The sequence below is a fragment of the Dipodomys merriami genome, unplaced genomic scaffold (assembly GCF_024711535.1).
Source record: "Dipodomys merriami isolate MVZ:Mamm:240054 unplaced genomic scaffold, mDipMer1.0.p SCAF_172, whole genome shotgun sequence".
In the NCBI taxonomy this organism is placed as follows: domain Eukaryota; kingdom Metazoa; phylum Chordata; class Mammalia; order Rodentia; family Heteromyidae; genus Dipodomys; species Dipodomys merriami.
Genome location: NW_027203071.1, coordinates 417,180 through 444,559, shown reverse-complemented (window position 1 = coordinate 444,559; position 27,380 = coordinate 417,180). Strand labels below are relative to the sequence as shown.

The 27,380-nt window shown below is 43.2% G+C and overlaps 1 protein-coding gene across 5 annotated transcripts in view; it reads right to left on the bottom strand.

The window, feature by feature from the left end:
• Window positions 1-2,176: 2,176 nt before the first annotated feature.
• Window positions 2,177-27,380, bottom strand: part of Gng12 (G protein subunit gamma 12) — a 134,377-nt gene continuing 109,173 nt past the window's right edge. For 3 of the 5 annotated variants that reach the window (XM_070025758.1, XM_070025757.1, XM_070025759.1), the window contains exons 3-4: window positions 8,718-8,836; window positions 2,177-6,566 (exon numbers count right to left, since the gene is read on the bottom strand). In XM_070025758.1, coding sequence (XP_069881859.1) covers window positions 6,441-6,566; window positions 8,718-8,810 — 219 coding nt within the window. In that variant the 5' untranslated portion in view covers window positions 8,811-8,836 and the 3' untranslated portion in view covers window positions 2,177-6,440. Of the gene's footprint in view, window positions 6,567-8,717; window positions 8,837-9,634; window positions 9,663-16,720; window positions 16,829-27,380 lie in introns of those variants that run through there. The other 2 variants (XM_070025755.1, XM_070025760.1) reach the window with 2 other exon arrangements.

Sequence of the window (27,380 nt, the reverse complement as noted above, 5' to 3'; positions counted from 1 at the left end):
TGCCAGCATTAGATGTGATACTGGCAGGAAAGGAAGGGGTCTATGTAATGATTGTACATGTGTATTTAACAATATTGCTCCCAATGGCATTGTTAACTAAGGCATTCATTCCACAGCTTGACTGCTTCGGCTAATGAGTTGGCCAAAAGTTCAGGAGTAGATGACCTTTCACCAACTTATGGAGTGGAAAGGAGTTCAGGTGGAAGGAGTTATAGCCTCAACCTTGATCTTATTAGTGATAGTCTGTAAGGTGCAAATTCGAATAAGGTGCTCTCTAATCCTCTGGGGACAATCCAATGAGGGGGTTATAGAAATGCCTTTTTTTTTTTCTTCTGATAATGTCTTGCTATTTACCCAAGGCTTGTTTGGAACTCTTGATATTCCTGCTTCTGGCTCTCTATTGCTGGGATTTCAGGTGCGTACCACCATATCTAGCTAGCAATATCACATATGTAACAATATTAATGATGGCTCAACCTGTTCCATTAAGTCTTATTCCTTGGTGCTAAGTATTATTCTTTCCATTGCTTGTTCTATATGATAGGGCCTAAAGTCTTCTACAGATCAACCTACCAAGTTATTCACACTTGACTTGAATTTCCTGGGATTTCATTTTCTTTCAGGACAAAGAAAAAACTGATTTCTGAAAGAGTTGGTAGTTGAGGCTCCTTAAACTAACAGCACTTATCTGTACAGCTCAGCCTGCACTTAAATAGCCTTGGCATATTGGCACAGACTGGGTAAGGAGACAGCAGTTGGAACAGCAGGGCTTATCTGAAGGCAAAGGTTATTTGCTGTTCACAGTGCAAATGGGGTGAGTACGAGTGCAGAAATCCAGCACTGCATACCAGGCTGTGCAGAGATGGTTAGCTTCATGGTGGGACCAGGTTCTACACACATGGTCAGAGCTGTCAGCCAGGATTGCTAATATAGGCAGAGTGACCCATTCTCAAGACCCCAACAAAATGGCTTATAGTGAAAGCCATGTGTCAGCTGTGGCCAGCACTGGCCTGCAGAGTTGAAAGGCCAAGCGCCATGCATTGCATGCTAAGCCAACTCGCGCAGGTTTGCGTCTTGCTCACGACATCAAGGTAGTGTACTGGTAACATGTACACGACCTTTTCCTTACCCTCTCTTGTCTTTATTCAGCTCATTTCGACCTAGTCCTACCTACCCCAGCACAGGTGCTGCCCCTGACTGTCACAAAGCTTCAGGGATTTGGTTAGTTAGTGAAAGTGCTTGCTGGTTGTCGCCATGCTGAGTGAGCATCTCTGTTCCTGGTCTGTGTACACATGCATTTGAGTTCTCAAAGGAGGGGCTGGCTCCCTAGCTAGCTCCTGGATCCCTTTTCTTTCCTCTTTGGAAGATCTTGCCTTCCCTAGTTTGGTGGGAATCCCTGCTGGGAGGGCGTCAGGAGACAAGAGGAAGAACCACACCTACTGTGAACACTGCATAGATGAGTCAGCAGCAGGGCTAATGACCTGTTATCTGTTTCCATGGTCATGGCTGGGTCTCCAGATGGGGAACAGTTCTACATACTGGGATTATTGCATCACTGCTTAATGACTACCTGGGCTTCCCTGCGATCACAGGATAGCCAGGGAACACTGCTGCTCTCCAGCTAAGAGTCCATCCTGCTTCCCCATCTCCCAAGACTTCATGTGGACGGTGCTCCTGCTGCCTCTCCAGCCCCAGCATGTCTTGGAGCCTTGTTGGAAGGCCTCTTTGATGTGGAGCAGGTGCCCCTTCCCTTAGGCTCTTGAGGCAACTATAGGTCACTTGGTGATGAGAACTGCTCATGCAGGGGCATGGTGGTGGGTCCTGTATCTGTCATCCACCCTGGATGCTCTAGTGCTCTAGACTTGTTCTCAGGGCTTGCACCGAGTCCTTTTTTTGGACAGTCCTAGAACTAAGGGCCTGGGTGCTATTGCTGAGCCACACCTCTACTCCAGCTTTCTGATGGCTCTATGGTGATGAAAGTCTTATGGACTTTCTGCCTAGGCTGGCTTTGAACTGTGATCCTTAGTTCTCGATCTTCTGTGTAATTATTGTTATAGGCATGAGCCACTGGTACTTGGCTGTCACATTATTTACCTTTGTGTTACCAGAACCCAACTCAACACCCAGCTCCCAGCAGGTGCTTAAAAATTGTCGACTGAATGAAAGAGGAAAAATGGAAGAGAAACAATCTTTTATTAATTTATTGAGCAAAACACAAGTAGAACAATACAATGAGGCACTGGTCCTGTAAAGAAAGCAATGGCATTTTGGAGACAGGGTTTCTCTAGGTAGCCCAAAGCTGACCTTGAGTCGATCTTCTCCTGTTTCCAAGATCACGAATGCTGGGATTACAGGTACGAATCACCACACTCAGCTAAGTAATGGTGGTGTTACAAGACTTCTTTCAAATCTGTGAACATGCTAGCAGTGAAATAAGTGCTTTTTTTATTCTTCCCATAGAACAGATTTCCAAACAATAATCACAGTGTTAAGGTTATTAAGGTGTTGGATAGACTGAATAGCCAAAGAATGTTTGAAAAATAACAAAATCTCAACAATATATCAAATGAGATATCAGGAGAATATGTGTTTGTAGCGACATGGCTAAACATGAGACATTACAGTAAGTCCTTGGAACTGGGAAGATAGCACTGTATGATGAAAAGGCTTTTCCAAGCTATCTAGTTAGCACACATTATAGACAAGCCCATTTTCTACTTGAAGCAGCTTATAGCACCAACACGTTGGCAGGACCAGCAGTGGGGCAGGGTCATTGAACCAAGGCATCTAACAACAGGGACAATCTCAGCCATCCTCTACTTTCAGCACCTTGCTACAAAGGGGCTGGCAGGACTCGGAGACATGAAGTGCCTTGTCCAAAGTAACACAGCACGAGATTGCCTAGAAAATGATGGAAAGCCAAAACCTAGGCCACTGACTTCACTAAGTGCTCTGTTTAAATACACACATATAATTCGACTTAATGTATTTTTCCACGAAAGAAATCAATACAATTCACAACAGACTCTGATATTGTATTCGCCCCCTTGGGGAAGGACTGGTAGGTACAATTACTTCTTGGGCTGCATATATCTTAACTAAAATGCAGAACAGTCAATCAGATGGCACTACTTTAGTCATAAGTGTATGAGAAGGTACTGTCAGAGGTGATAACTTGGCACATCTTTTGCTATGTGAACTAATATATGCATCAATTTATTAAATCATTGGTATAAAGTTTTCTTTTTTCCTGATAGTTTAAAGATTAGTAAAATAGAAAAACAGTTCAAATTTGTAGAGAACAAATCAGGCCCTTCCTTTCAAAGACAGCTATGGTAGTTTTCCTCATAATGTAAAGAATTTAAAAACGTGACTTTATAGAAAAAGAAAAACACATTTCACTATGATCCATGACTCGTGAACCACCTGGCGTATAAAGTTGTTTTTTTTCTGTTTAAAAAATGTGTTTTCTGTAAAGTACTGTGGAGTCATGAGATTATTTTGTCTACTCTATCTTGCCATGGTCCTGAGGCCTCAACTGCACAGATTTCTGGTGGCCTACTAGGGACAGAAGAAAGAATGTGAGCACTGTTAACAAAAGTGGCAGTTGAGACAAACTATATTGAACATAAGTAAATAGTTTCATAAAGGCATAGCAGAGAAGCTGCCTGTGTTTGTATAAGTGTGTGCAGGAAAACACAGGCTGGGCATCTATTATTCCATAAGCTAATTGCTGCAGGTAGCTCGACTATGGCTACAGAATAAAGGTAGGTAAAGAAAAGTGACCTCTGCCTATCATATATAAGGTATACATATATTACATTTTCTCACATAGACATCTAGTTATAAAGAAATCAATATTTGGCTATACATTTCCCTCTCTTGAGTCTAGCATCAAGGGATTCAATTCTGGTTCTTCATGACCATGCTTTCTACCTGGTTAGGAAGTGAGCTACTGGACATTTATACCCACAGCATTTATTTTCCCTGACCAGGGAAAAGAAATGAGATCTCTTGGGACTGCAAGGTTATTTCTACGACTAGAAGCACATTAACAAATGCACAGCAAAACCAATGTGTTTCCTGTGAGGCCATACAGTATGTTTGAGTACTAAAGAATAAGCTAGGCTAGCTGCCAAAAGTGCCAACCTGATGGTGTAGTGAAATTTACGAAGGAATTCTGTAATAAGCTGCGTTATAAATATTTAAAGCAGCACACTAAAAATTAGAAGTGAAGATAAGATTAGTGTTCTGGAGCTGTCAATAGAAAAATAATATGCTTGTAAAACAAAAAGAGCGAGCTGGGCACCAGTGGCTCATGCCTGTAATCGTTGCTACTCAGGAGGCTGAGATCTGAGGATCATCGTTCAAGACCAGCCTAGGCAGGAAAGTCCTTGAGACTTAGGTCTAATAAACTATTCAGAAAAAACCAGAAGTGGTGGCTCAAGTGATAGCAAAAGAAGCTCAGAGACAACACTGAGGTCCAGAGTTCAAGCCCTAGGACCAGGGGGGAAAAAGAGTAGTTCATTAAGTGAAGCACTAATGTCAAAATTGTCCTTCTAGAGAACGTTTCTGATTTCCACTTTTGAAAGGTAAAAGCTTTCTTCCTAGCCAGGTCCCTATAATTTGCTGGGGAAGTGAGCACATGGCAGAAGCAAGGGGAAGGCAGTGCTAGGGCTTTCCCAAGTTCACTGTGTGACTCTCAAGACTGCCGAGCAGATGAGGGACCCAGAGAATATTGAGACTCTCTGGGCCTTTGTTCCCCATTAACAGCATGGTACTCAAAGCTTTTTAAAAAGGATTGCTTTTCAGGGCATAATATGTAAGGAAAGGAATGTGTTTTAAATATCTCCTTCTGGGGATTGAATTCTTTTTAAGAATAAGTTTTAAATCCTTCACTAGTATGAACTTTAATAAATTGGGAAAAAAAAAGTATTAAGGCTTAATGTATGGTTTGGGCCTTCAAAAGAACATTTAAAAAGAAGCCAGTCATTATATTCAATGTACGTTATACAAAAATTGAGTTAGGTAACTTGAGGGTATGAATGGCGGGGGGAGGAGGGGAGATGGGAGGAAACAATAGAAGGGCTGGCATTGATCAAGATGCATGGCACACATAACCTGACTTAGGGAACTGTAACCTCTTTGTACAACTACTTAATAATAAAAAGGAACCTCTCTTTTGCCATGACAGGGTCACTATGGCCCTTGGCCATCAGACCTTTTGAGGATGCTACCTTCATGATCAGAGGGATGAATATTAGTCACTGGAAACTCTGGGCCAAAGAGTGCCCTCCACATACAAGTCTCCTCATAGTTCTGGAGGCCCACCCTCCCCTTGGGTGGTCTCTGGACAAGGCAGGTAAGAAACTGAGGTCATCTGAAGGGAGATCTGAAGACAGAGACATTAATGGGAGAGGAAAGATCCAAGGCCGGTGAGGGAGAAGACAGAGGGTGACGTGCAGAACTGGGCCAAGCAGAGCAGCAGGTTGGACACATTTCTGCTACTATCTTGGTTGCGCTCATAGATCACTGTCTGTCTCATTCCAATCACCAGGGTAGAAATTTTAGGTGTTTCCCTTGAATCCACCAGAGACCACGAACCCTGCAGTATAGATGCCTTGGATCCTCCCAAGGGCCTCCTCTCCTTTTCCTGACTCAGGATCACTGAAACCCAAAAGGGTCTTATGGATGAATACCATAGCAAAGGGCTTCAGTTCAGCTTTTAATGTTTAATTGGTATGGTTTATCAGAGGCTGAGAGCTCCAGCTAGATTTCAAGAAAGAAGAGTTGACTGTTATACTTGATTACAATTGAACACAATATCCCTAGGGTGGTCTTTCTTTACTTGGTGTACAATAAATTTAAGGAAAGAATTGTTTCTTCTACCTAAACACAGCTCAAGAAAAATTGATAACTTATGGAGTTAACTGATATTATAGAGAAGTGTGTCTTAACAGGAAAGTAAGCATTTGCAATGATGTACACATACACAGTACACCCCTCCCCCTCATACACTGTACAGCTTGGCACAAACTTTATTAAGAACACAACATAATACAAAGGTTTTCAGGACTGAAGTAATTCTTGGCCTTTTAATTTGACAGTTGCTTAGGCAATTTAGGTCTTGACAAATCGGAATCAATGGTATATTTAAAGGATGTAATTATATTCTTTAAAAGGCCCAGGCCAACTTTATATAGTAATCTAGTAGAATACCATAGTGGAAAACAAGATGGTTATTCTGTATGAAATCAGCAAAGGTATTTTAAGGACAGGGCAACTTGGCAAATAAAGACTTCAGAGTCCATTATTCCAAGTGAAGAGCATTTTAGTTATTAGCAGTGGTTACCAGACAAGCTGAAGGCACAGCTCTTCGAGGAGCTGCTCGTAATTTGCTTGTTGAGAAGAGGTGAGGACGGAGCTGGTTCCCTATTGCACTATAAGATGGTGCAGGTTTTCTTATCCTTGAAAGGGTTTTCAGAGGTTGGTATGCCTATCAGCAGAGGGTCACTCCTGGCATGCTCCTCACAGTAGGACATGAGGTCTGCTGATGCCTTTGAGACCTGGCATGGATATAAATGGAAGCAAACAAGAAAGAGAAGACTTTATTTACAAAGCAAAAGACTGGGTTTGAATGAAGTTCCTAGGTGCCTTGACACAGATGTAAACAAGAACATCAGTGTCAAGAGCATTATCAGTCTCTGAATGCTTGTCAGGTATAAAGGGAAACACAATCCGACATGTAAAACCTTCCTTAGCAGGTAATTATACTGAACAGTGATCAGCAAGCTGGCGCCATGCATTCCCACCTCATGTGAGGACCAGTAACACCCCACCAGCTAGCTAGCTCGAATTCCTATGTCATAACACCTAAGCAGATAGGTGCTGGTGGCTCATGTTTATAACACTAGCTACTCAATAGGCTGAGATTTGAGGATCATGGTTCAAAGCCAGCCAGGACAGAAAAGTCCATGACACTCATCTCCAATAAGATACTCAGAAAAAGCCAGAAGTGGTGCTGTGGCTTAAGTGGTAGAGTGCTAGCCTTGAGTACAAAGAGGCTCAAGAACAGTGCCCAGGCCCTGAGTTCAAGCCCCAGGACTGACCAAACCAAAAAACAAACAAATAAACAACACCTCCCCCAGCTAAACAGAATTCAATCAACAAAAAATTATACTCTAAACACGAGTATTTCTGAATAAATAGCCTACTTCAAAAAATGGATGTGTGGCCAGGCACTGGTGGCTCACATCTATAATCCAAGCTACTCAGGAGGCTTAGATCTGAAGACTGCAGTTCAAAGCCAGCCTGGGCAGGAAAGTCCATGAGATTCTTATCTCCAGTTAACTACTAAAAAAACCCAACCAAATAAAAAAACAACAAACCAACAACCTGGAAGTGGAGCTGTGGCTCAGTGGTAGAGCACCAGTCCTGAGCATAAAAGCTCAGGCATAGTGCCCAGATCCCGAGTTCAAACTCTAGGGCCAGTGCGCACACGCGCACACGCACGCACACACACACACACACACACACACACACACACACACACACACACACACACACACACACACACACACACACACACACCAACAAAAAAAATGGATGTGTGAAGTATAATTATTAGATAATTTTGAAATTCAAGTGGCTCAAAAAAATCTGCCTTTTGCACAAGTGCAAAGAAACACACATGAGTGTATGTGTTAGTCAAATGTTAACTGGGGGGATATTGGTAAAGAAAATATGAACATTGGCTGGCATAGTTCTTCTGTAGGTATGAAATTCAAAATAAAAAGCTGAGGGACAAGGAAGGACTAGAGTTTATGAATCAAAGGGAAGTTTATCATAGTTTCTATCGAAGGAAAATTGGTTGGGATGCAGAACAGAGTTTAAGAACTGAATTATGGACTTAAAATCAGCAACTCTAGAGCCAAATTGGTGAGCTTCAAGATTTATGGTTGGGGGTGGGGCCTGGGGAAATTAAAGGCTAAAAGCAGTATGAGAGGAAACCATGACTTAACTCTGGCAGGAGCTAGACATGGGAAACACTATACTCAGTTGCTCAGATTGGCGACCAGATCAGAAAGCTGAGGCAGGAGCATGGGACAGCCCGATGTCCAGATAGGCGCATGTAGTTGTCCTTTCAGACAGGTGACTTATCTCCAGGCCCAGAGGAATTCATCACGTACTGTTTCCATTTCTAGGAAACGGCATTAGTCACAACATTCCAGGGCTCTCACTGCCTAGTTATCTCCTGGGGATTGAAGGGGAAAAGACCTTAAAGGCAGGCAGGTGGTCTACGGAAATGGGCTCTGGCTCCTCTGTGGGATGTCCCTTCTATCTGGAATTACTAACCCTGGGGGCAGAAAGTGGTCACAGAGGGATATGCACCATTGCCCTGTTAGAACACAATGACCATAAGACTTGACCACCTCATGCAGAGAAGGAAGGCCTCAGGAAACCCTGGGCAGGGTTCCCACCGCCCGTCCCCCTTCTCCCCCAACAAAGGGGCTAACTCAGACAGCTGGTTCCTCAGTAGTTTTGAATGAAACCCTTGCTAGGTAGGAAAGGAAAATTACAGTTCTGAGACTTTGAGCCTGCTCTAGGAAAATCCCAAAAACCCAGTGAAATAAATGGCCTTATCTTCTCTGACTTGTGACCCGAGCTTCGTAGAGCAGGGGAACAGAAGGCACAGTTCATCCTGTCCAGCTTCTTACCTTTATTCGTTCAATGGAGGCTTCCAATCTTAACTGCTGCACCGTTCTCCTAGCCTGGGCTATGTTGTTAGTGCTTGCTGTTTTGCTGGACATCTTTGACGGCTTTTCCTCCCTGAAATCTGAAGAGAATTAAAAAAGAAAGTTGTTTAAACCTTCCTAAGAATTCGTGTGACTTGAGGGAAATGTATGTTTTCTCCAAATCATCACAACTTCTCGGGAGGTTATTACCGAAATGTTCCCCAGCAGTTCTGGTCACAGCTTTGGTGTCAGTGTGGCATCCATTCGAACACCTATGTAATCTTTTTACACAGTCCCTGCATTATCAGTTTCATTAGCGCACCCCCCCCAACATGCATCATAAAATGTGGCCTTTTAAAGAAAGGAGGAAACAAATATACATAAACATTTGCAGAAGTTAAGCTACAAAACTTGGCTTTTGTCACAAGAGGCCACATTATATGCCCTTTTTATATGCTAGCTGCCTCTTTTAATAGAGGGCTTCGTTTTGTCTTCTGTCTTCTGGGCTGTCTCATGCAACTATTAGCCTGATGCAGGTCCTAGCAACAGGAATTATTGAGAGATCCCTTCTCTATAGCATTTCACAGAGAGCACAGTTTTAGGCGCTATCCAGGCATGTGATCATTTTGGCTTTGTTAGGCAGCTGTACAAGTCTTTATTCAGTAAAAGTGAAGAACCTTTCTGCTGAAAGACTCTTTTTTGGTAGATCCACAGGAAACATCAAAGAAAATGCACCAGTAGCCCAAATGGTGAAATAATGAATGAAAAGTTATCATTCCTTCCTTTGACTCTCCTGGTCAACTCATCCTGATGGCTCAGCCAGTCACTCACACATGCTTGAGGACTGACTTCCCTCTCTGGGGTTCTAAGCTGCCCTGCTATACCCTTTCCCCAGGTACCTGATGCAAAGCAGTGGAAAGAGCCTGGCCCTTGAGCTTTGACCTGTCTGGTTACCTATTCAGTGGCACACTTCAGGAGGAAGGCAGATTGGGAACAGGTACTTCCTGGTGTCCCTGCCATATATGGTCAAGTTCGTGCTTGGCATGGTAGCAACTAGAGGGAAAAGCAGAGCTGGTAGGACTGGCAGCAGTGTGGCAGCCTTGTGACTCATGGGAGCAGGTGGATAGTAGGTGTGTCTCCCTGGTACTATGCGAGGGCTCAGCAGTCTTAGGGTGCCCTGGCGCCAGCGGCCAGCCAACCCAGGGTGACTCAGCCTTCTGGAGGGCTTACAACTGCACGAAGGCTTCCACCAGACCAGACTGCAGAAAACACCAGCAACCCACAGTCTCCACACAGTCCCACCGCACTCAGGATCCCCAAGGGCTGAATTCAAGGCCCTGGGTAGGACTGCATAGGAAGCTTTGGATCCATGTGTAAATAAAACTGCTCTTAGTTGTGTGTAGCACTTTGAAGTCGGCCTCACAGCAGGCTTCACATTCCTGGGTTTTAGCCTTGTTCCTGCTGATTACTAGTTGGGTGAAATCAGGCAGGTTGCCTCACCTCTCTGTACTCATTTTTTCTTATTTGTAATATAAAGATACCATTACATCACTTTTTTTTTTTTTTTTTTTTGGTAGGAAGATTCAAGTCACTGATGCACACCTGGGATTTAGCACAGTACTAAAACACTCCATCAAGTGCAGTGGCTGTTATTTTCATCTTAGGGGGTCACTCACACCCAGAACCATGAACTGGAATGCCCAGTTCACCTGTCTGCTCTGTTGACCCCTCCCTACACCTGCTCAATGAGCCTCAAGAGTTTGGACTGACTGTCTGGGTGGGGCTCTGGGGATCAGCCCGTTTTGAGCAGGTCCTTAGGCAGTTCTGCCACACTCCAGTCTCTGAGCAAGAATGGAAGGACTGGTAACAGCCAATTGAGGAATAAGGAAGATGTTGCAGTGTAGGAAACTGGAAGTATGGAGCAGGGCAGGGTGGCCTTGCCTTGTCATAGGCCTTGGGCGACCTGGTTTCAACACACTCCCAGACTCCCTGTTCTTCCTCAGATTCCTGTCATGTGGCACCAACCAAGAACAAGACTAGAGTTTCCTCCTTGGGGTGGTGGTCCATGTGCAGTGCTTGTTTGCACAGCAAGTTGGTTATCTACCCAAGTCTTATAGCCTGTTACAATGAACTCTCCTAGAAGGTGGCTCATTCTGGGCCTCTAGTTCCTACAACATGAGCCTGGTAACTTCTCTAAGCAGCCTGTGGTTTGGTTTCCATGTTGCACTCTCAGGATTTTCTGGATGTTCCCTTTGCATGAAACTCATGCCAAGCATTCACTTCTCAATCTCTAGAACATACTTTCCAGGCCTGGCAAGTTCTCCTGTAACTGCAGAACAAGTCACATATATCAGAACTAGAGCAGCCACTGTTTCCCATCTGCATGGCCAGACGCAATAAGGAGCAAGGTATGTAACATCAGGGTAGGTCTTTCTCACAGTAGTGAAAAACATTGGCATCTAGTATACGGAAAGCTTTTCTCTTTCCCTACTGAATTACAAGCCATATTTCAAAGTGTTGGCTAGCTAGTAAGAACCAAAACTATAAAAATAGGGCTAGGAATGTGGCTTAGTAGTAGAGTGCTTGCTTAGCATGCACAAAGCCCTGGGTTTGATTCTTTAGTACCACATGCCCAGGCCCAGAGTTCAAACCCCAGGACTGGCAAAAACAACAACAGAATAGCCAGCAGTCCACAATTCATGATAGTTCAGGTTTCTTGCAGGTTTGCATTCTGCATTCTTTACAGGGGACTATTGTCTCGCTACTTGCATAGCTGTCTTACATCAGCCCAGGCTCTATAAGGCCCAAGCCAACTTATTTTCCCTCCCTCTTTCCCTTGCTTCCTTCTCTACAGAGTCTTGCTGTATTACCCAGGCAGATTCAAAACTCTTAGTCTTAAGTGATCCTGGCTCAGCTTCCTGAGTAGCTGAGATTACAAGTACACACTATTGTGCCTGGCCTATGAACACACATATATATATATATATATATGTATATTTATTTATTAGTATTATTATTTATTTATTGCTATTCTTGGAGCTTTAACTTGGGGCCTGGGTGCTGTCCCTGGAGCCTCTTTGTGCTCAAGATTAGCCCTTTACCATGAGACACAGTATCACTTCTGGCTTTTTCTGAGTAGTTTATTCAACATGAGAGTCTCATGGGTTGGCTTCAAACTGCGATCCTCAGATCTCAGCCTATGCACTGAGGATAGCTTGCTAGGACAGATACAGTGCCTAGCCTTATACAGACAGATAGGTGTACATGGAATTAGACATTTTCCTCCTCTGCTTTAAGGAAGCCCAGATCTCTCACTATTTGTACCACCTCCCTTTCAACTACAGTTTCTTTGTTCAAAATCCCTTCCCTCTGCTGGTACATGAAGAACCCCATCTAGAAAGCTAGTTCAAGTTTTGGAGATGGGAGACATTTGAGACTTCATAGATACAACCAACAACTTCTTAAGTGCAATCAGCAGTATACTAAATACTATATAGCAATAGCTTTAGGATATATGGGATATTTGTGAGCATTCCTAGAAAATGCACACTGAGCCACTGGAAAGCAATATAATCTTTGATTATAACTTGATTCCTACAGAGAATTAGGTCAAAATTCAAATTGAGGAACCTCTTTGAGCATCTCCAAGTTCCCCTGCTGAGCTGCCCAGCATCTGGGCCAGGGCTGCTGTTGTCTGACTCTCTGGGGGAGGGGGGAACTCTTGGTGTTGGTGTTGGCTAAGAAATCCCTTCCTCAATGCAGCTGCTTTGCACAGCCTCAACAGCTGGCCTGGGGCAGAACAAGACCATCTCTGCTCCTTGGGAGGTCCTGCTCTGGTCTTCCCTAAATGGTGGGGATGTCTGTCTGGCTGTTTGTGCATATACAGAACAGCCTCTAAGGCAAACACACCTGGTATTTGTATGGAACCCAAGAGCTCATGTTGCTTTCCTATGCATTTCTCCTGGAAGCATCACTACAATCCTGCATGGGTGCTACCATTCCATCCTTGTTTTACAGAGGGGGAAGCTGGTATTAGCAGCCTGGGCCTCAGGGTGACCCCGTGTGTGTACCTTGAGCAGCTTGAAGCCTTCTCCCCCCACTCTCCCCCTAAGCCTCTCTTTTTGTTGTTCCAAGGAAAGGGTGTGATTCCACTCAAGGTGATTCACAGCCACTCAGGGCATCACTGGACATTTCACAATGTGATTCTTAATCAGGAGTAACTTTGATACTTTGTGATCTATGGTTGGGGGCTCCCTGATTGCCTTCAGTTTATGTAACACCCTTTCTGGAGCTGAAGGATCTTGTCTGTTTATGTATCTTATCTTTTCTCTTATATATGAGCCAGCAGAGAACATTCTCTGTAGCTCCCAGGCAAGGACCTCAGTGCTCGCCTGCTTAGCAAGGTCAAGGCCAGTGTGAGCTTGAGCTGACAACCATCTGGCCACCTGCTGAACCGTGTCAGCACTTGGTCAGCCTTGCTTTCAGTTTTACACATGGGTGACATATTTGAATACACATGTAGCCTTGAGCTAGTCAAATCATTTGCATTGGTTTTAACTCCGTGGTTCATCTGAATTCTCGGGTTCCCAGAAACTCCTAGGAACAAGATGTGTCATTAGGGAAATATAAGCATTTTAATCTTTGTAGAGAAGGCTGAGAGCTGAAGAGGAGGGTGTGGCTGGGAAGTGTCACCAAGCACACACTAGGAGGAAGGCACCAGGAAGTCTCAGGTCTGAATGACAAGCCATCATGGCCTGGCTGATAAATGAATCACTGGAGAGAAGCCAACTTTAAAAGCACCCCCTTACCTCTTGTGGTTGTAATAAAAGACCAAGTTAAAAAGAAAGCCACAGGCTTCTTTCCATTTACCCTGTAGTCCTGTCTCCAACTTCCAATGTCTGACTAGCTCTCTGTGGGCCCCTCATCTGGGGACAAGAAGACCTGTTTCACAGGGTTGCTGGAAGGACTGATGGGTGTTGCTCTCAATGCACCACGAACATAAATGTGTAATAAATGCTAGGTCACTAGGCCCAGGTCCTTGACCCATGCTTCTCTTGGAGACAAGAAAGAAAAAGAGATGACTGCTGAAAAGTTTTCAGGCTTTGTGTCTGGAGGCACTAACTTTTTAGTGAGGTCTTAGAGGGGATGCAGGGCATGTAGAGCCTGCTTTCCAAAAAGTTTTTCAGTTGGGCCTGGTGTCACATACCGGTAATCTCAGCTCTCAGGAGACTGAGGCAAGGAGGATCTTGAGTACTAGGCCAGCCTAGGCTACCTAGCAAGACCCTGTCTTGCACAAAAAACAATAATTAGGGTTTTTATGTTCTCATGAGTGCTTATATCAGAATCCAAGGCTAAAAAGTCAGATGGTAGAAATGCTTGGGTGTTCCTACCTCCCCAATCCTCAAACAGTTAGCTCCATAGTATGTGTGCATGTTAACTTTGTAATGACTAACAACATTTGAAAAACAGATTTCACTATAAAGGAAGATTTGTGGAAAAATTGGAAAATTCTGCAAAACTGGGTTGTAGACGAGCAATGGCTACCCTTTTAGATTTGCTAGAACACCTGTTGGGGCCTCAATTTGAATTCATAATTCTGCTCTTACCCCATGCCCTGGGCATCTGATTGCAGGAACACAAGCAGGGACTAGCAGGGGCTCCCTCCTGCCACCTCCCTGTTTGAAGGACCTGGGTGAGATTAACAAACTACTTAAGCCTCAATTTTCACATGGGAAAAACAGGGATAATAATACTTTCCTATTTCAGCAGTATCAGATAAGCATCTGTTGGGGATGTAGCTCAGTGGCACCACACTTGCCTAGAATAAGTGAAGCCCTTGGTTTAATCACCAGCATAAGAACCACAGCAACCAACATCAGAAAACAACTAACCAATTGAGACATATGAATGTCATAAAAATAAAAAACCACATTTTTCCCTCCCTGGGCATCTTATCATATATCATGTAGCGTGCATTAAGCACTTTGTAGTTCTTAACAGGTTGGTGCTAGGCAGCAGTTCTACCCTGTTCCTGGCATACCTCCCTGAGTTCCAGGGCTAAAAAGCAAAAAGTGACACCTCTCAGTGTTATGGGAGGAACTATGTCCTCTCCCAAATTTGTATATCGAAATTCTAACCCCTAGTACCTCCGAATGTCACTGGGAGACAAGTAAGGTCATTATAGAGGTATTATGTTAAGATGAGATTATCAGGGTGAGCCCTGATTCAATATCATTAGCATCCTTATAAAAAAGGGAAATTTGGCCTGGTGGTAACTTAGGCTTGTTATTCCTTACTACTTGAGAGCAGAAAGATCACAGAGGCCACCCCAAGCAGAAAAGTTCACAAGAACCTATCTTAAAAATTTCTGTCACCAGGTGCCAGTGGCTCACGCCTGTAATCCTAGCTACTCAGGAGGCTGAGATCTGAAGATCATGGTTCAAAGCCATCCCAGGCAGGAAAGTCCGTGAGATTCTGAAATCTAATTAACCACCAGAAAACTAGAAGTGGTGCTGTGGCTCAAGTGGTAGAGTGCTCGCCTTGAGCTGAAGAGCTCAGGGACAGTGGCCAGGCTGAGTTCAAGCCCCACAACCAAAAAATAAAAATAAAAAATTCTGTCAAAATTAACAGGGCTAGAGTGTGGCTGAAGTGGTAAGTGCTCCAACCAAGTATGACGCCCTGAGTTCGATCTCCAGTACTGCAAAAAAGGGTAGGGTAGAACGATTTGGATACAGAAAAATTCAGATGGGAGACCATAAGTAGGTGGCCAGCTATAGCAGAAACAAATTGCCACACTCTGCTCTCAGATGTCCAGTCTCTAGCAACTTGAGCGTAGATTGCTGTTCCTAAGGCCTCTGGTCTATGGTAAGACGAGATGGTATTCCTAGCAAATGATCACACCTGGGTTCTCTTGCCACTACGGCTCTAATGATGTTAGCTCCACCAGTCAATGCATTAGAAAGAGATCTGGATAGTGGAAGTGAGATTTTTCTGACAAGCAGATTGTAAGAACACTGTTGTTGGCATTTGGGGGGAAGGCATCCCAGTGCCTCAGCAACCAGGTATCTACAGCCTCCTGATTCTGCACGTCCCACTAGGCCAGAGCCCAGATCTATAGTGTCTGCAGTCCACCAAAGCTGCCTCCACTGATCAGGTAACCATTGTACTCTCTCTTTTAAGGACCTTTTGCTAAAACTGCCAAGAGTACTTTGTTTACTATAACTGAACCAAGAACAATTCATACTTGTTAATCTGCTGTTCTGTAAACTATAAAAACCTTATAAACACCAATTATGATGTCTATTATTGCATGCCATCATTGGTGTACACCTCAATATCTAAGTTGTGTAAAGAGGGAGGGCAAAATGTCCTTAACCTCTCACTCAAAGTCACAGGCTGCATGCCTTGCCCTGCTCCTGCCCAGTTCTGAGAGTAAAGGGGCAAAAAGACTGTGCTGTTTGTTGGGAGGAAAATGAGGGAGGGATGAGAGAGGAAGTGGTAAGGGAGGGAGAGGTCGAGAGGACTGAATGGAGAGGTGGAAAATATGGGAATGGAAGAGCTCTGTTAATTAAGTTCAGAGGTTCAGGATTAGAAAATAATGAGAGCAGTTTTTCCAGTAGAGCATAGCCTGTAAAGGTAGCATGCTCTTAGATTTCAATATATTTTGAGGTCTTTGTCTTTTATGTTTTACTGGATGGTTTTACCTGCCTTCTGGTGTACATCACTGAATAATAAGGAAAACAAGCTAAATGGTGAAAATTGACAACTGCCACCATTCCTGAGTACTCAGTCTGTGTCAGGAGAGGAGACTCCACAAACCATTGCATTTCATTCTCTTAACAATTTAAGGAGATACACCTTTCATCATTTCTATTTTGCAGATGAAGCATAAGAGAGGGTGGAAATTCTTGCCTAAGATCACTGGCTTAACATGGTGGAGCTAGAGCTCAGGGCTATGTGACTCCCAAGATCATGGCCTTACTCACCACACTGCTGTTTGCCTCTGACCAGCAAGAACACAGGAGAGTGTTGGGAAAAAGGAAAGGCAGGTGTCCAGCCAGCAGTGCTGCACAAAAGATGACATTGGACTCCATTCAGGGAAAGCTGCTCACTGGGACAGGTAGTCCCCATGCCAAAGTTGGTAGGATGTGTGGAGCTAAATAGCTTTGCAGCAAGACAGAAGACAAGGAGAATAGGGTGTTCTTGGTTAAAAGAACAACCGTCCCAGATTCTAGGTAAAGCTACTGCTAAAGATACAAGATGATCCCATCACCCTCTGTGCCCTCAAGAAACTGGCAGGAAGCCACTAGAATGAGCCAAACCTGGTAATAAATCTAGGAGAGGGAGTTGATGAGCCTGGGCAGCCAGTTCCTAACTTCATTGTGTGTCCAGAACACCTGGGGCAGATGCTTTAAACACCCCCCGCTCCTCAGAAAAAAAACCTCACAAAACCCAGACTTTAGTTCTTCTAGGGCAGGGTTCAGAAAGCTGTATTTAAAAACTTCCTATGCTGATGCTCATACAGGTCCTCGTGAGAAACACCAGTGAGGAACAGACTGACTCTTTGTTCTGCCCATGTGCATTTCTGCCCAGAATCAAAACAGTTCAATTTAGAAGATTACTTCTATATCTGCTTACCTATTCAAAGCTCTGAATAAGCCCTGGAAATAATGACCATAGCCTACTAAGATCAAGCCTCTTCAATTTGAAATCACTCTTGTCACTTGGCATACTTCTTTACAACAAAAGTCTAAATTTTCTGGGCATCGGTGGCTTACCCCTGTAATCCCAGCTACTCAGGAGGCTGAGATCTGAAGAGTGTGGTTCAAAGCCAGCTGGGGCAGGAAAGTCTGAGACTCTTATCTATAATTAACTATCAGAAAAACCATTAGTGGAGCTGTGGCTCACAGTGGTAGAGTTAGCCTTGAGAGAAAAAGCTCAGAGCTAGCACCCAAGCCCTGAGGTTCAAGCCCTATGACCAGACCCCCACTTCCAAAAAAAAAAAAAAGTGTCCGGATGCTATACAATTCCCTTCCTGGTCCACTCAGTGGCAGTTCTTTGGTACAGCTCTTGCTCCTTCTTTGGAGCAGGTATTCTCAGGTTCAGTGCTGGGACTGTGATATAGCATAGCCAACAAGGGCTTTTACGGTCCGGTAAATTCACCTACTACCCCAAGGTTCTTTATTTCCCCAAGCCTCAGTTCTCTCTCATATGAACTGGGAAGGGATAATAATAGTATCTATCTCAAAGAGATGCTTCCAGGATGAATAGAGAGGGCACATGGAAATTACTCAGCACTTACCTATCACAACATTGGTCCTAAGAGAGATGATGCTCTGTCTACCCTAGGACTTCAGCGATATACAATGTACTTCACAGGAAGCCTTGACTTTTGACCTCAGTCCTTATGCCCAGGTCTATTTAAATCTACACTTGAATGGTCTACAGTTTCAGGTAAAACCCAATGAAATACTTCTGTCTGCTTATCTCATGTGTGTCCTTTCTCTATGAGTGACACTCCTCAGTGACCACAAGGTGACCTTTAAAAAACAAAATAAATATATCATGTGGAAAATGAAGAGTGAAGAAATGAAGGAAGAATGAAGGAAAGGGTGATACTGCCCCAAAAGAAATAAACTCATTACCTGACTTATGACACAGTAACCCCTCTGTACATCACCTTTATTTTTTTTTTTTTTTTGGGTCCGGTCGTGGGGCCTGAACTCTGGGCCTGGGCGCTGTCCCTCAGCTCTTCAGCTCAAGGCTAGCACTCTACCACTTGAGCCACAGCGCCACTTCCGGCTTTTTTTTCTTTTTGCTTTATGTGGTGCTGAGGAATCGAACCCAGGGCCTCAAGCATGCAAGGCAATCGCTCTACCACTGAGCCACCTTCCCAGCCCCCACCTTTATTTTTTAAAATTTTATTTTATTGTAAAGATGCTGTACAGTGGGGTTACAGTTACCTGAGTAAGGCAATAAGTACATTTCTTGTGGATCACTGTTTCCCCTTCTCTTGTTTTTCTCCCACTACCCCTTCCCTCCCTCATACATCACCTTTATAATAACAATAAAATTGTTTTCTTAATACTTGTACAAGGAGATTTCAATTTAATATGTCAATTTCTATATACAATGTGTATTGTTCAGTCATTCCTTCTATACCCCCACTCCATCTATCCTATTCTGACCTGCCTCATTTCTTAGTTCATTGTTCCTGTAGATACATTGAATATTATGGCTGTTTTCATCCACCATTCTTCATTTGTCTGTCCTCTTCTTTTAGAAAGTTCCCAGCCCCTTCAGTCAAGACATGTTTTAGTTTCCTGGTATTCATGTTGTTGAACTGCCTTGTAATTGTTCAAAGGAATTACACTATGGAATCTTACTTCTTCTTGTATCATTCCTTCAGTTAGTTTTGATCATGTGTATGTTGGTATAAGCTCACCTGTGTTTTCAAATGTTATTATATTTTAGGTCTAATGACCACATATGAGAGAAAATTTGTGCCTATGTGTCTCTGAGCCTTTTGCCTCAGCCCTCCCTCTAATTACTTAGACCAAGAGTGTCCAATAAGAATGAGAGCTACATAATATGATTTTAATGTTCTTAGTGGCCCCTGAAAAAATCAGAAAAGAGGAATGTTAATTTACTTTATTTAGCTTAAGATGAACAAAACTGAGAAGTAATCCCTATTTAAGAAATTACTGCTGGGCACTGGTGGCTGAGACCTGAAAATCATGGTTCAAAGTCAGCACGGGCAGTAAAATCCATGAGACTCTTATCTACAATTAGCCACCAGAAAACTGGAAGTGGCTCTGTGGCTCAAAGTGGTAGAGTGTTAGCCTTGAGCAAAAGAGCTCAGAGAGAGTGCCCAGGCCCAGAGTTCAAGCCCCACGACTAACCAAAAATAAATAAATAAACAAATAAAAATAAATTAAAATTACTGAGCTAGTTGTCAGGAATTGGTAACACATGCCTATGATTCTAGCTACATGAGGCTGATATCTGTGAAATAAGGTTCAGAAAAATCTCAAGACTCTTATATCCAATTAATTCCAGAAATTAGCAAAAAGTCAGAAATGGATATATGGCTCAAGTGGTAGAACTCCAGCCCTGCGTAGAAAAAGCAAACAGAGTGCAAAGCCCTGATTTCAAGCCTCAGCATTGGGGAAACTTTAAAAACCACCCCAAATTACTAAAATGATGTATAGTTTTCAACACTAAATCTTTGAATGGAGATTATATATTGTGCTGTATTTTACATTGACAGCATTATCTCCAATGGGGTTTCATTGTGTTAGAGTACCTTTTTGGACATGACAGAAGCCCACTTCACTGGACAGTGTAATCTTGGCTTATCATACTTTTTGCTCCTACTATCTCAAACTTAGAGTACTGTATTACCTTGAAATAGTGCCCGTGTCTAATCTTCCTCCGATCTGATCTGTGCAGACACAGTCCCACTTTCTGTTTACTCCTCTGGAAAGTCAGCTCATGCAGGATTGCCCAAGAAAAGTAAAGGGCTCAGCTTTGTACTCAGGGCTCTCTCTAATGCTCTCACCTCATCAAAACTCCAATCACAAAAGCTTATTTCCACATAGAGCTTGTCAAATGCTGGACACCAGGGTTTAAGCCAACCAGTGCTTTTATTCTGAATCTGCAATTTCTTGTCCATTTTCCATATGAAGAAACTGAGGCCCAAGGAAGGGAAGCACGTGTCTAGTATCAAACAAGCTGCTTGGGTGGGATTTGAGCTCAGGCAGTCTGACTTCAGAGACCAGGCACAGACCTGGACAGCTGCAGTGCCATGAAGTCTCACCCTCATGTCATGCCAGCCTGTGGGCTGTGTTTTCAAGTCCTAAGCCTCCACTTGTTTTCTGTCTGCTTCTTTTGGTCTATTTAAGTTCTCTCTTGTTTTAGGCTCTTGTTCACACTATAATCTCTTCCAGTGTCTCCTTAGTTACTTTTGCTTACTATGATTCAATTTATAAAGTCCTGCTATATGCGTATATCTCAGAGGTTCAATGACTCCTGAGGGGCTAGCTCATGCCTGAAAGGACAAAAGGGGAGTTGCACATAAACTGCCTAAAATGGTATGTAATAGTGTAATTATTTGCTGTGCATGTCTGTTTGTGTGTGTGTGTGTGTGTGTGTGTGTGTGTGTGTGTGTGTGTGTGTGGTCTTTTTTGTGTGTGTGCCAGTATTGGAGGTCTGGGCACTGTCCCTTAGCTGTTTCACCCAAGGATGGCGCTCTAGCACTTGAGCTGGTTTTGGCTTTTTGCTTGGAGACAGACTTCTCTGTCTGGGCTAGCCTCTAAACATGATCCTTATATTTCAGCCTCCATAAGCAGGAGCCACCAGTACCTAGCTCTATGTGTTTCCTGAAGAGAGTATTAATAGTTATTATCAACCACCTAAAAAGGTCTGTGAATCCTTTATATTAAATGATTAATTTTATGCTACTTAATACCTATTGTTATATAACTGACTTTGTGTAAATACTGTCTTTCAGCTGAACAGTTTGGTACTATAGGAAGTACATTTATTCACTACTGCACACCAGAAACTGTATCAAGTACTCGCTACAGATATTAGTTCATTTAAAGTTCTTTGTAATCTTAGTGAGGCTAAGCCATACATTGCAACAACCACACATCAGCCAGCGTGAACCTATCACCTAGGGGTGTTTGTATGCTCAGTGTTTGTTTTCATAGGAACAGGATACACCTTGCTGCTCCTTCCCACAAGTATCCTGCAAAGCACTTACTGTTCTGAGCCAATAGATACCTACCAGCTCTGAGAGACAAGGGTGGAGTTCCTAGGGTGCCCAATCACTTGATTAGGGCCAGTTGCTTTGACTTGGTGAACTTTCACCTCCAGTTTAGGATGGCAATTACTATGTTGCCTAGGTTCCAGGGCAGCGTTGCTGTGCACCCAAATACTGTACCCAAACAGTTTTTTAGCTGTTGGAGGTGGATACCTGGGGAGGTGCCCTTTGCTAGTGACCCACAGCTGAGCAGGACCCAGTCCTTTTCCTGCTATACTGGGCCAGGATCCACCCATGCACAGAGACATGTGTTTACAGTCAATATTGGCCATGCTGCTTATAAACCAGTTTGACTCTCAACCTAGTGTAGCAAGATGGGCTGAGAAAAGCTTTTTTTTATATCTGCATAAACAGATACAGCTAAGGATAGCTGGATGCCTCCTGTGTTTACCCAGAAACAAATGAGTAAGTAAATGGAAGAACTTGACAACTACAATTGAAGAAAAAGAAAGTAATATTTATGCAGTGCTTTTTCTGTGCTAGGTGTGAGGCACTGTGTTCATGGCTCTGTGTAAAATTATTTCATTTATTCTTTTTTTTTTTTTTTTGTCGGTCATGAGGCTTGAACTCTGGGCCTGGGTGCTGTCCCTCAGCTCTACAGCTCAAGGCTAGCACTCTATCACTTGAACCACAGTATCACTTCCGGTTTTCTAGTGATTTATTGGAAATAAGAGTCTCACAGAGGACTTTCTTGTCCAGGATGCTTTGAACAGTGATCCTCAGATCTCAGCCTCCTGAATAGCTAGGATTACAGGCGTGAGCCTCCAGTGCCTGGCTATTTTACTTATTCTTTACAACATCCATGCAGAAGTGCTGATTACTATTCCATCCATTAGCCTTTTGTGTTAGAAAAGAATATGAGCATACAGTAAACATTTTAAATAGTATGAAATGATCTTGCCACTAGTTCTTGCCACTTTTTCATGTTTCTTTCAGAGGCCATCCCATGCAACACAGACACAACTGTGCCTATGTATCTTAACAGTACAAATGGGGGCATGTTATATAAATTACTCTGTGTGCTGTGTTTACTTTCACTAACATGGTATTTTAGAGATCTTGTTGAAGTATTTTTAGTCCATTTTTTTCCAAACAGGGAGCTGAAGTTCTAAGTGATATCTAATTAATAAGTGCCAGAGCTGACATGAAACCTGATGCTCCTAACCCCGGCTCCTCCCTGCATCTCCCCCAAAGTCCTATGAGACTGGTGAGGATAAAGATTGTCCTAAAGCTGGGCACCGGTGGCTCATGCCTATAATTCTAGATCTTCAGGAGGCTGAGATCTGAGGATCATAGTTCAAAGCCAGCCCAGGCAGGAAAGTCCCTGAGACTCTTATCTCCAATTAATCTCCAGAAAACCAGAAATGGCATTATGGCTCAAAGTGGTAGAACACTAGGTTTGAATGAAAAAGCTCAGGGACAGAACCCAGGCTTTGGATTCAAGCACCACAATTGACAAAAAAGAAAAAAGAAAAAAAAAAGACTCCATGCTTTGGGGGAACAAATATTACTGAAAGCAAGAGGTTTCTGAACATAAGGACATACCCAGGACAGGCTTCACTATACCTAAGGAGCTAAGCATGTGTGAAGGGAAGGAGTCACGGAGTGGGAGCTATTCCAGCTACCAGGTCAGTGCAGCAGCAGCCTCAGCATCACCTGGGGAATCTCTCAGAGAGGTGTACACTCTCAGATTCAAAACCACTATATGGGAGCCTGGGTAGGTTCTGGCATGTTTTACATGCCCTCCTGCCCACCATTCCTAAAGCTTAGGAACTAGTGAATCATTTCTGAATTTAGGCTGTTAAATGTGATCTGTCCAATAAATTCACTCTATTTAAAATACACTTGATCCATATTCCTGACATTTTGCTAGGACTAAGCTGATGACAAGGGATGGAAAGATGACTTGAACCCTGAAGAAGTTGTAAGGGCCATGAGATCAATCTGACTGGGGAAGGGGACGAGGCATTCCATTTGCCTTGGTCTACATCTTGCTAGTGGTAAAGATGCTTGTGGCTGACACCCTAAACACAGAAAGTTTGTATTTCTCTTTCCATATGTGACCAACCTGCAGTTTTCCTATTTGCCTTCTTAAGGGGCTGGCCCTTGACCTTCTACTGAATCACTGGGCAGAGCAAGGTTAGAAATTGTCTGCCAGAAGATGCCTCACCCTACAAGTTGTCCACGGTGCAGTTATGCTACCTCCAGAGCTGATGGGCTGATACGCAAAAGAGAGATTTTAGGATTCTGGTGTGAAGGGGCCTACCTCTGATCCCTGCTATGCAAAGAACCTGCCCTCTAATATTGCTAAGAAGACTGGAACTTGCCCATCTAAATAAACAAGGCCCACATGTCCAATGGGAGAGTTGAAAGTGAAGCATCAAGCTGAGGCTGCTGCACTGATTTTAGGTCAGTGGTAGCCACTGTCCTGCACTGAATAGTGCTGTTCTCTTGCAGAGATGGGAGGAATGGTAAAGGTCTAGGGGCTGGCAATATGGCCAGGTTTCTGGGGTCAGATGGGCAATGAGCTCTATCTTTTAGAAGAGCATGATGCTGTTACTTAATGTACTTGAACTCCTGGGACCACAGCATGTAAGATGAGAAAAGGAGAGTGCCGAACACACAGGGCTGTAATGATTAAATGATACAGAAAAGTGGGCAGGTAAAAGCCACCCAGGACTGCCTATTACCTTCATCACCATCACCAACAAGAGTTAGACCATGAGGGTTCACATAGATTAATAAATGGAATGTAAAAAAAGAGATAGAAAAAAATGTAATAGTGAACAGAACTTTGTTCTTGAAACTAAACTGGGAGTAACACGCAAGGGGCAGTGGCTGACTTTGAGGGCAAGTATAAAAGAAGCAGGGTGCACCTACTGGCCTTGGGTAAGTAGGGCATCTTCAGAGGAGCAGAGAAAGGACAGGGAAATACCACCACAAAAGCTAGGGGAAGGAGGAACCATTTATGCTGTATACATGTTCAGTTAAATGCATCCAGGGAGCCTATTAGATACATATATTCTAACATGGAGCTCTTGCTACATGATGGGAATCTAGGGGTATTTTAGTGTAGTTTTAAATATTGTTGTACTTGGTCAGTTTTTAGCTTTCTGATAATAGGTGAAGTTATACAGCACTTATACTTGCCAAGCATTGTCCTAAGGGTTTGACAGAAAATCTTACTTAATCCTGCAAACAATGCTATGAGGTTGCTACTATTGTTCTTCCTGGTTTAGAACTGAGGGAATATGGGGAGGGAGCCATTTAGAACATGGCCAAGGTCAGAGCAAAGGTGAAGGAGGGGTCTGTATCCACCCTGCAGTCTGGCTGCAAATTCTATGCTTTCAGTTACATGTGGTTTAAAAAAAAATCCCCAAATACTTAAGCACACATAATCGTCATCCACCAAACCAGGATGGTAGTCATTTGATGGGTTAAAGGGAATAGAGGTGAGACTACCTCACTGGGCATGGTGTCGGGGGATCTCGGGTGAGTAGCTGCTAGTGTGGAGGGATCAGAGGTCAGGTATGAAAGAACTGAGCAGAAATACTTATTAAGTCAGGGATGGAGGCAGTGGTACAGAGTGATATTTGGGTAAATTTGACAAAAAAATTGGTTCAGACCTTTTGCAGTGGGGTTTGTGTTTGCAAGACTGCTGGCATGAGAGCATTTCTGCAAGCAGAGGGGCGGTGGGTGCTGGAAGGAGAGGGCTCAGCTGCAGAGCTCAGAACTGGACCTGGAACTAGGAAGAGGAAGGTGGAGAAGAACCTGGAAGATACAGAGGAAGAAGAGCAGTAGAGGAGGAAATGGAAAAGCTTGGGCTGAGAACCTTCTAGGAACAATAGAACTTTTGATGCATACAACTGAGTAAATCTCTCAGACAGACATAGCGAGCAAAAAAAGCTGCCAGGTGCAAGCAAGCATGAATTGTCCAAGTGGACTGATAGAAAGTTCAAGAGTGGGGAGGGGAGAGGAAGAATAGAATGACAAGACCATAGAGAGTAGGTGGGGTTTAGATGGCTCAAGATTGGCCATGAGTTAACTGCTAGTTGGTGAAGCCAACTGTTTTCAACAGTTAAGTTGTATGGGTTTCATTCTACTTTTGTCTATATTTAAAATTTGAAGAGTCAAAAGTCAAAAATAAAAATTATATGATCCTGAATATTCATATAATATCATGTGATAATTACTAATAGGACCAGAATGATGTATCCCTGAAGAATGGAAGATGTATATATTAATGATTACCTAATTTCCTTCTCCAGATTATTACCTTCCTAGTAGGTCCAATGTTCATAGTAAAAAGAACTGTCTTGTTCAGCCACAATGTGGGTCCTCTTTCCATTTCACATCATGTGCAGTTCTGGATGCTCAAGTTTAACTTACCCACAACCACCCATAAAAATAAATGGCCCACTGGGTGCTGGTGGTTCATGCCTATAACTTTAGCTACTTGGAGGCTGAGATCTGAGGATTGCAGCTCAAAGCCTACCTGGCAGGAAAGCTCTATGATTAATTGGAGATCTCTTATCTTAATTGGAGATCTCCAACTAATCCCCTAAAAAAACTGCAAGTGGAGCTGTGGCTCAAGTGGCCGAGCACAACATTGAGTAAAGGAAGCTCAGGGACAGTGCCCAGGCCCTGAGTTCAAGCCCCAGGACCAGCTCTCTCTCTCTCTCTCTCTCTCTTTCTCTCTCTCTCTCTCTCTCTGGCTCAATGGGATCCACAAACCCTTAACTTTTCACACTCCAAACTGCAGAATAGGAGACTGAATTTTTCTTCCATCATCTCACCTTCTCTCATGAACCTAAGGAAAGCACACATCACCCACCAAACATGTCCAGACTTGAAGACAAGCTTGTGTCGGTCCTCATGGTAGAGAATTGTTTTGAACCTCACAGTACTTAGATATTTATATATGTGCAATAGGAAAAAGACTGAATATACAAGAGGATCCCAAGTGTATTTGTAGTTCTGATTTACTTTGTTTAAATTGATTAGAAGTTTCCATCTAAAAGCAAATCTGCTGATTAGCTTCTTTTGTAAAATGTTGAGGAAACCATGCAAACAGGATTTAAAGGCAAACACTGAAGGTACAAACCTCACCACCAATGTAAGAGGCATTTTCACAGCACTGGAAAAAAGTGTTTTCTACTTTGGTTCACTAACTTGTAAAAAATATTGAAATTTCTCTAGTTCATCTAAAACAGCAATGTATAATTGCTCAGAAATATAAATCAATCCAAATTCACCAATATTTTTCTTTAAATGAGGTGGGGAACTTTTAAGAAAGATTGTTGAGACAAACAAATCATGACAAAATATCACTTAAAGGAACTGGAGATGTGGGTGTGGTGGTAGATGCCAGTAACCCCACTTCTCAGGTAGTAAAGGCAGAACTGCAATTTTGAGGCTAGCCTGGGCAAAGATAGCAATGAGACCCTATCTCTAAAACCAATGAGAGGAGTTAGATGGCATAGACTCTGGTAGAACGCTTCCCTGGCAAATGAGAAGCCCTAGATTCACTCCTCAACACAAAACAAAAAAGGCTACTCCTCCCGGCCAATGGAGGAATGATACCAAATTAAAGATTGAGGTTACTGTAACCAGTTTGCTTGTCCATAAACTCCAGCAGAGAATTACTGTAGGTACTTTCAGATCTTCCAGGCCAGACTATTTACAGCATTCTTATTTCTCTTGGTATTGGAGTAACTTAAACTGTTTCCTGAGTCTCACTCACATGGCTGCCTTAACACTGTGGTCATCATGCATCTCACAAATACTGACAATAGTTTGCCCATGTTTTCTTAAGTGCA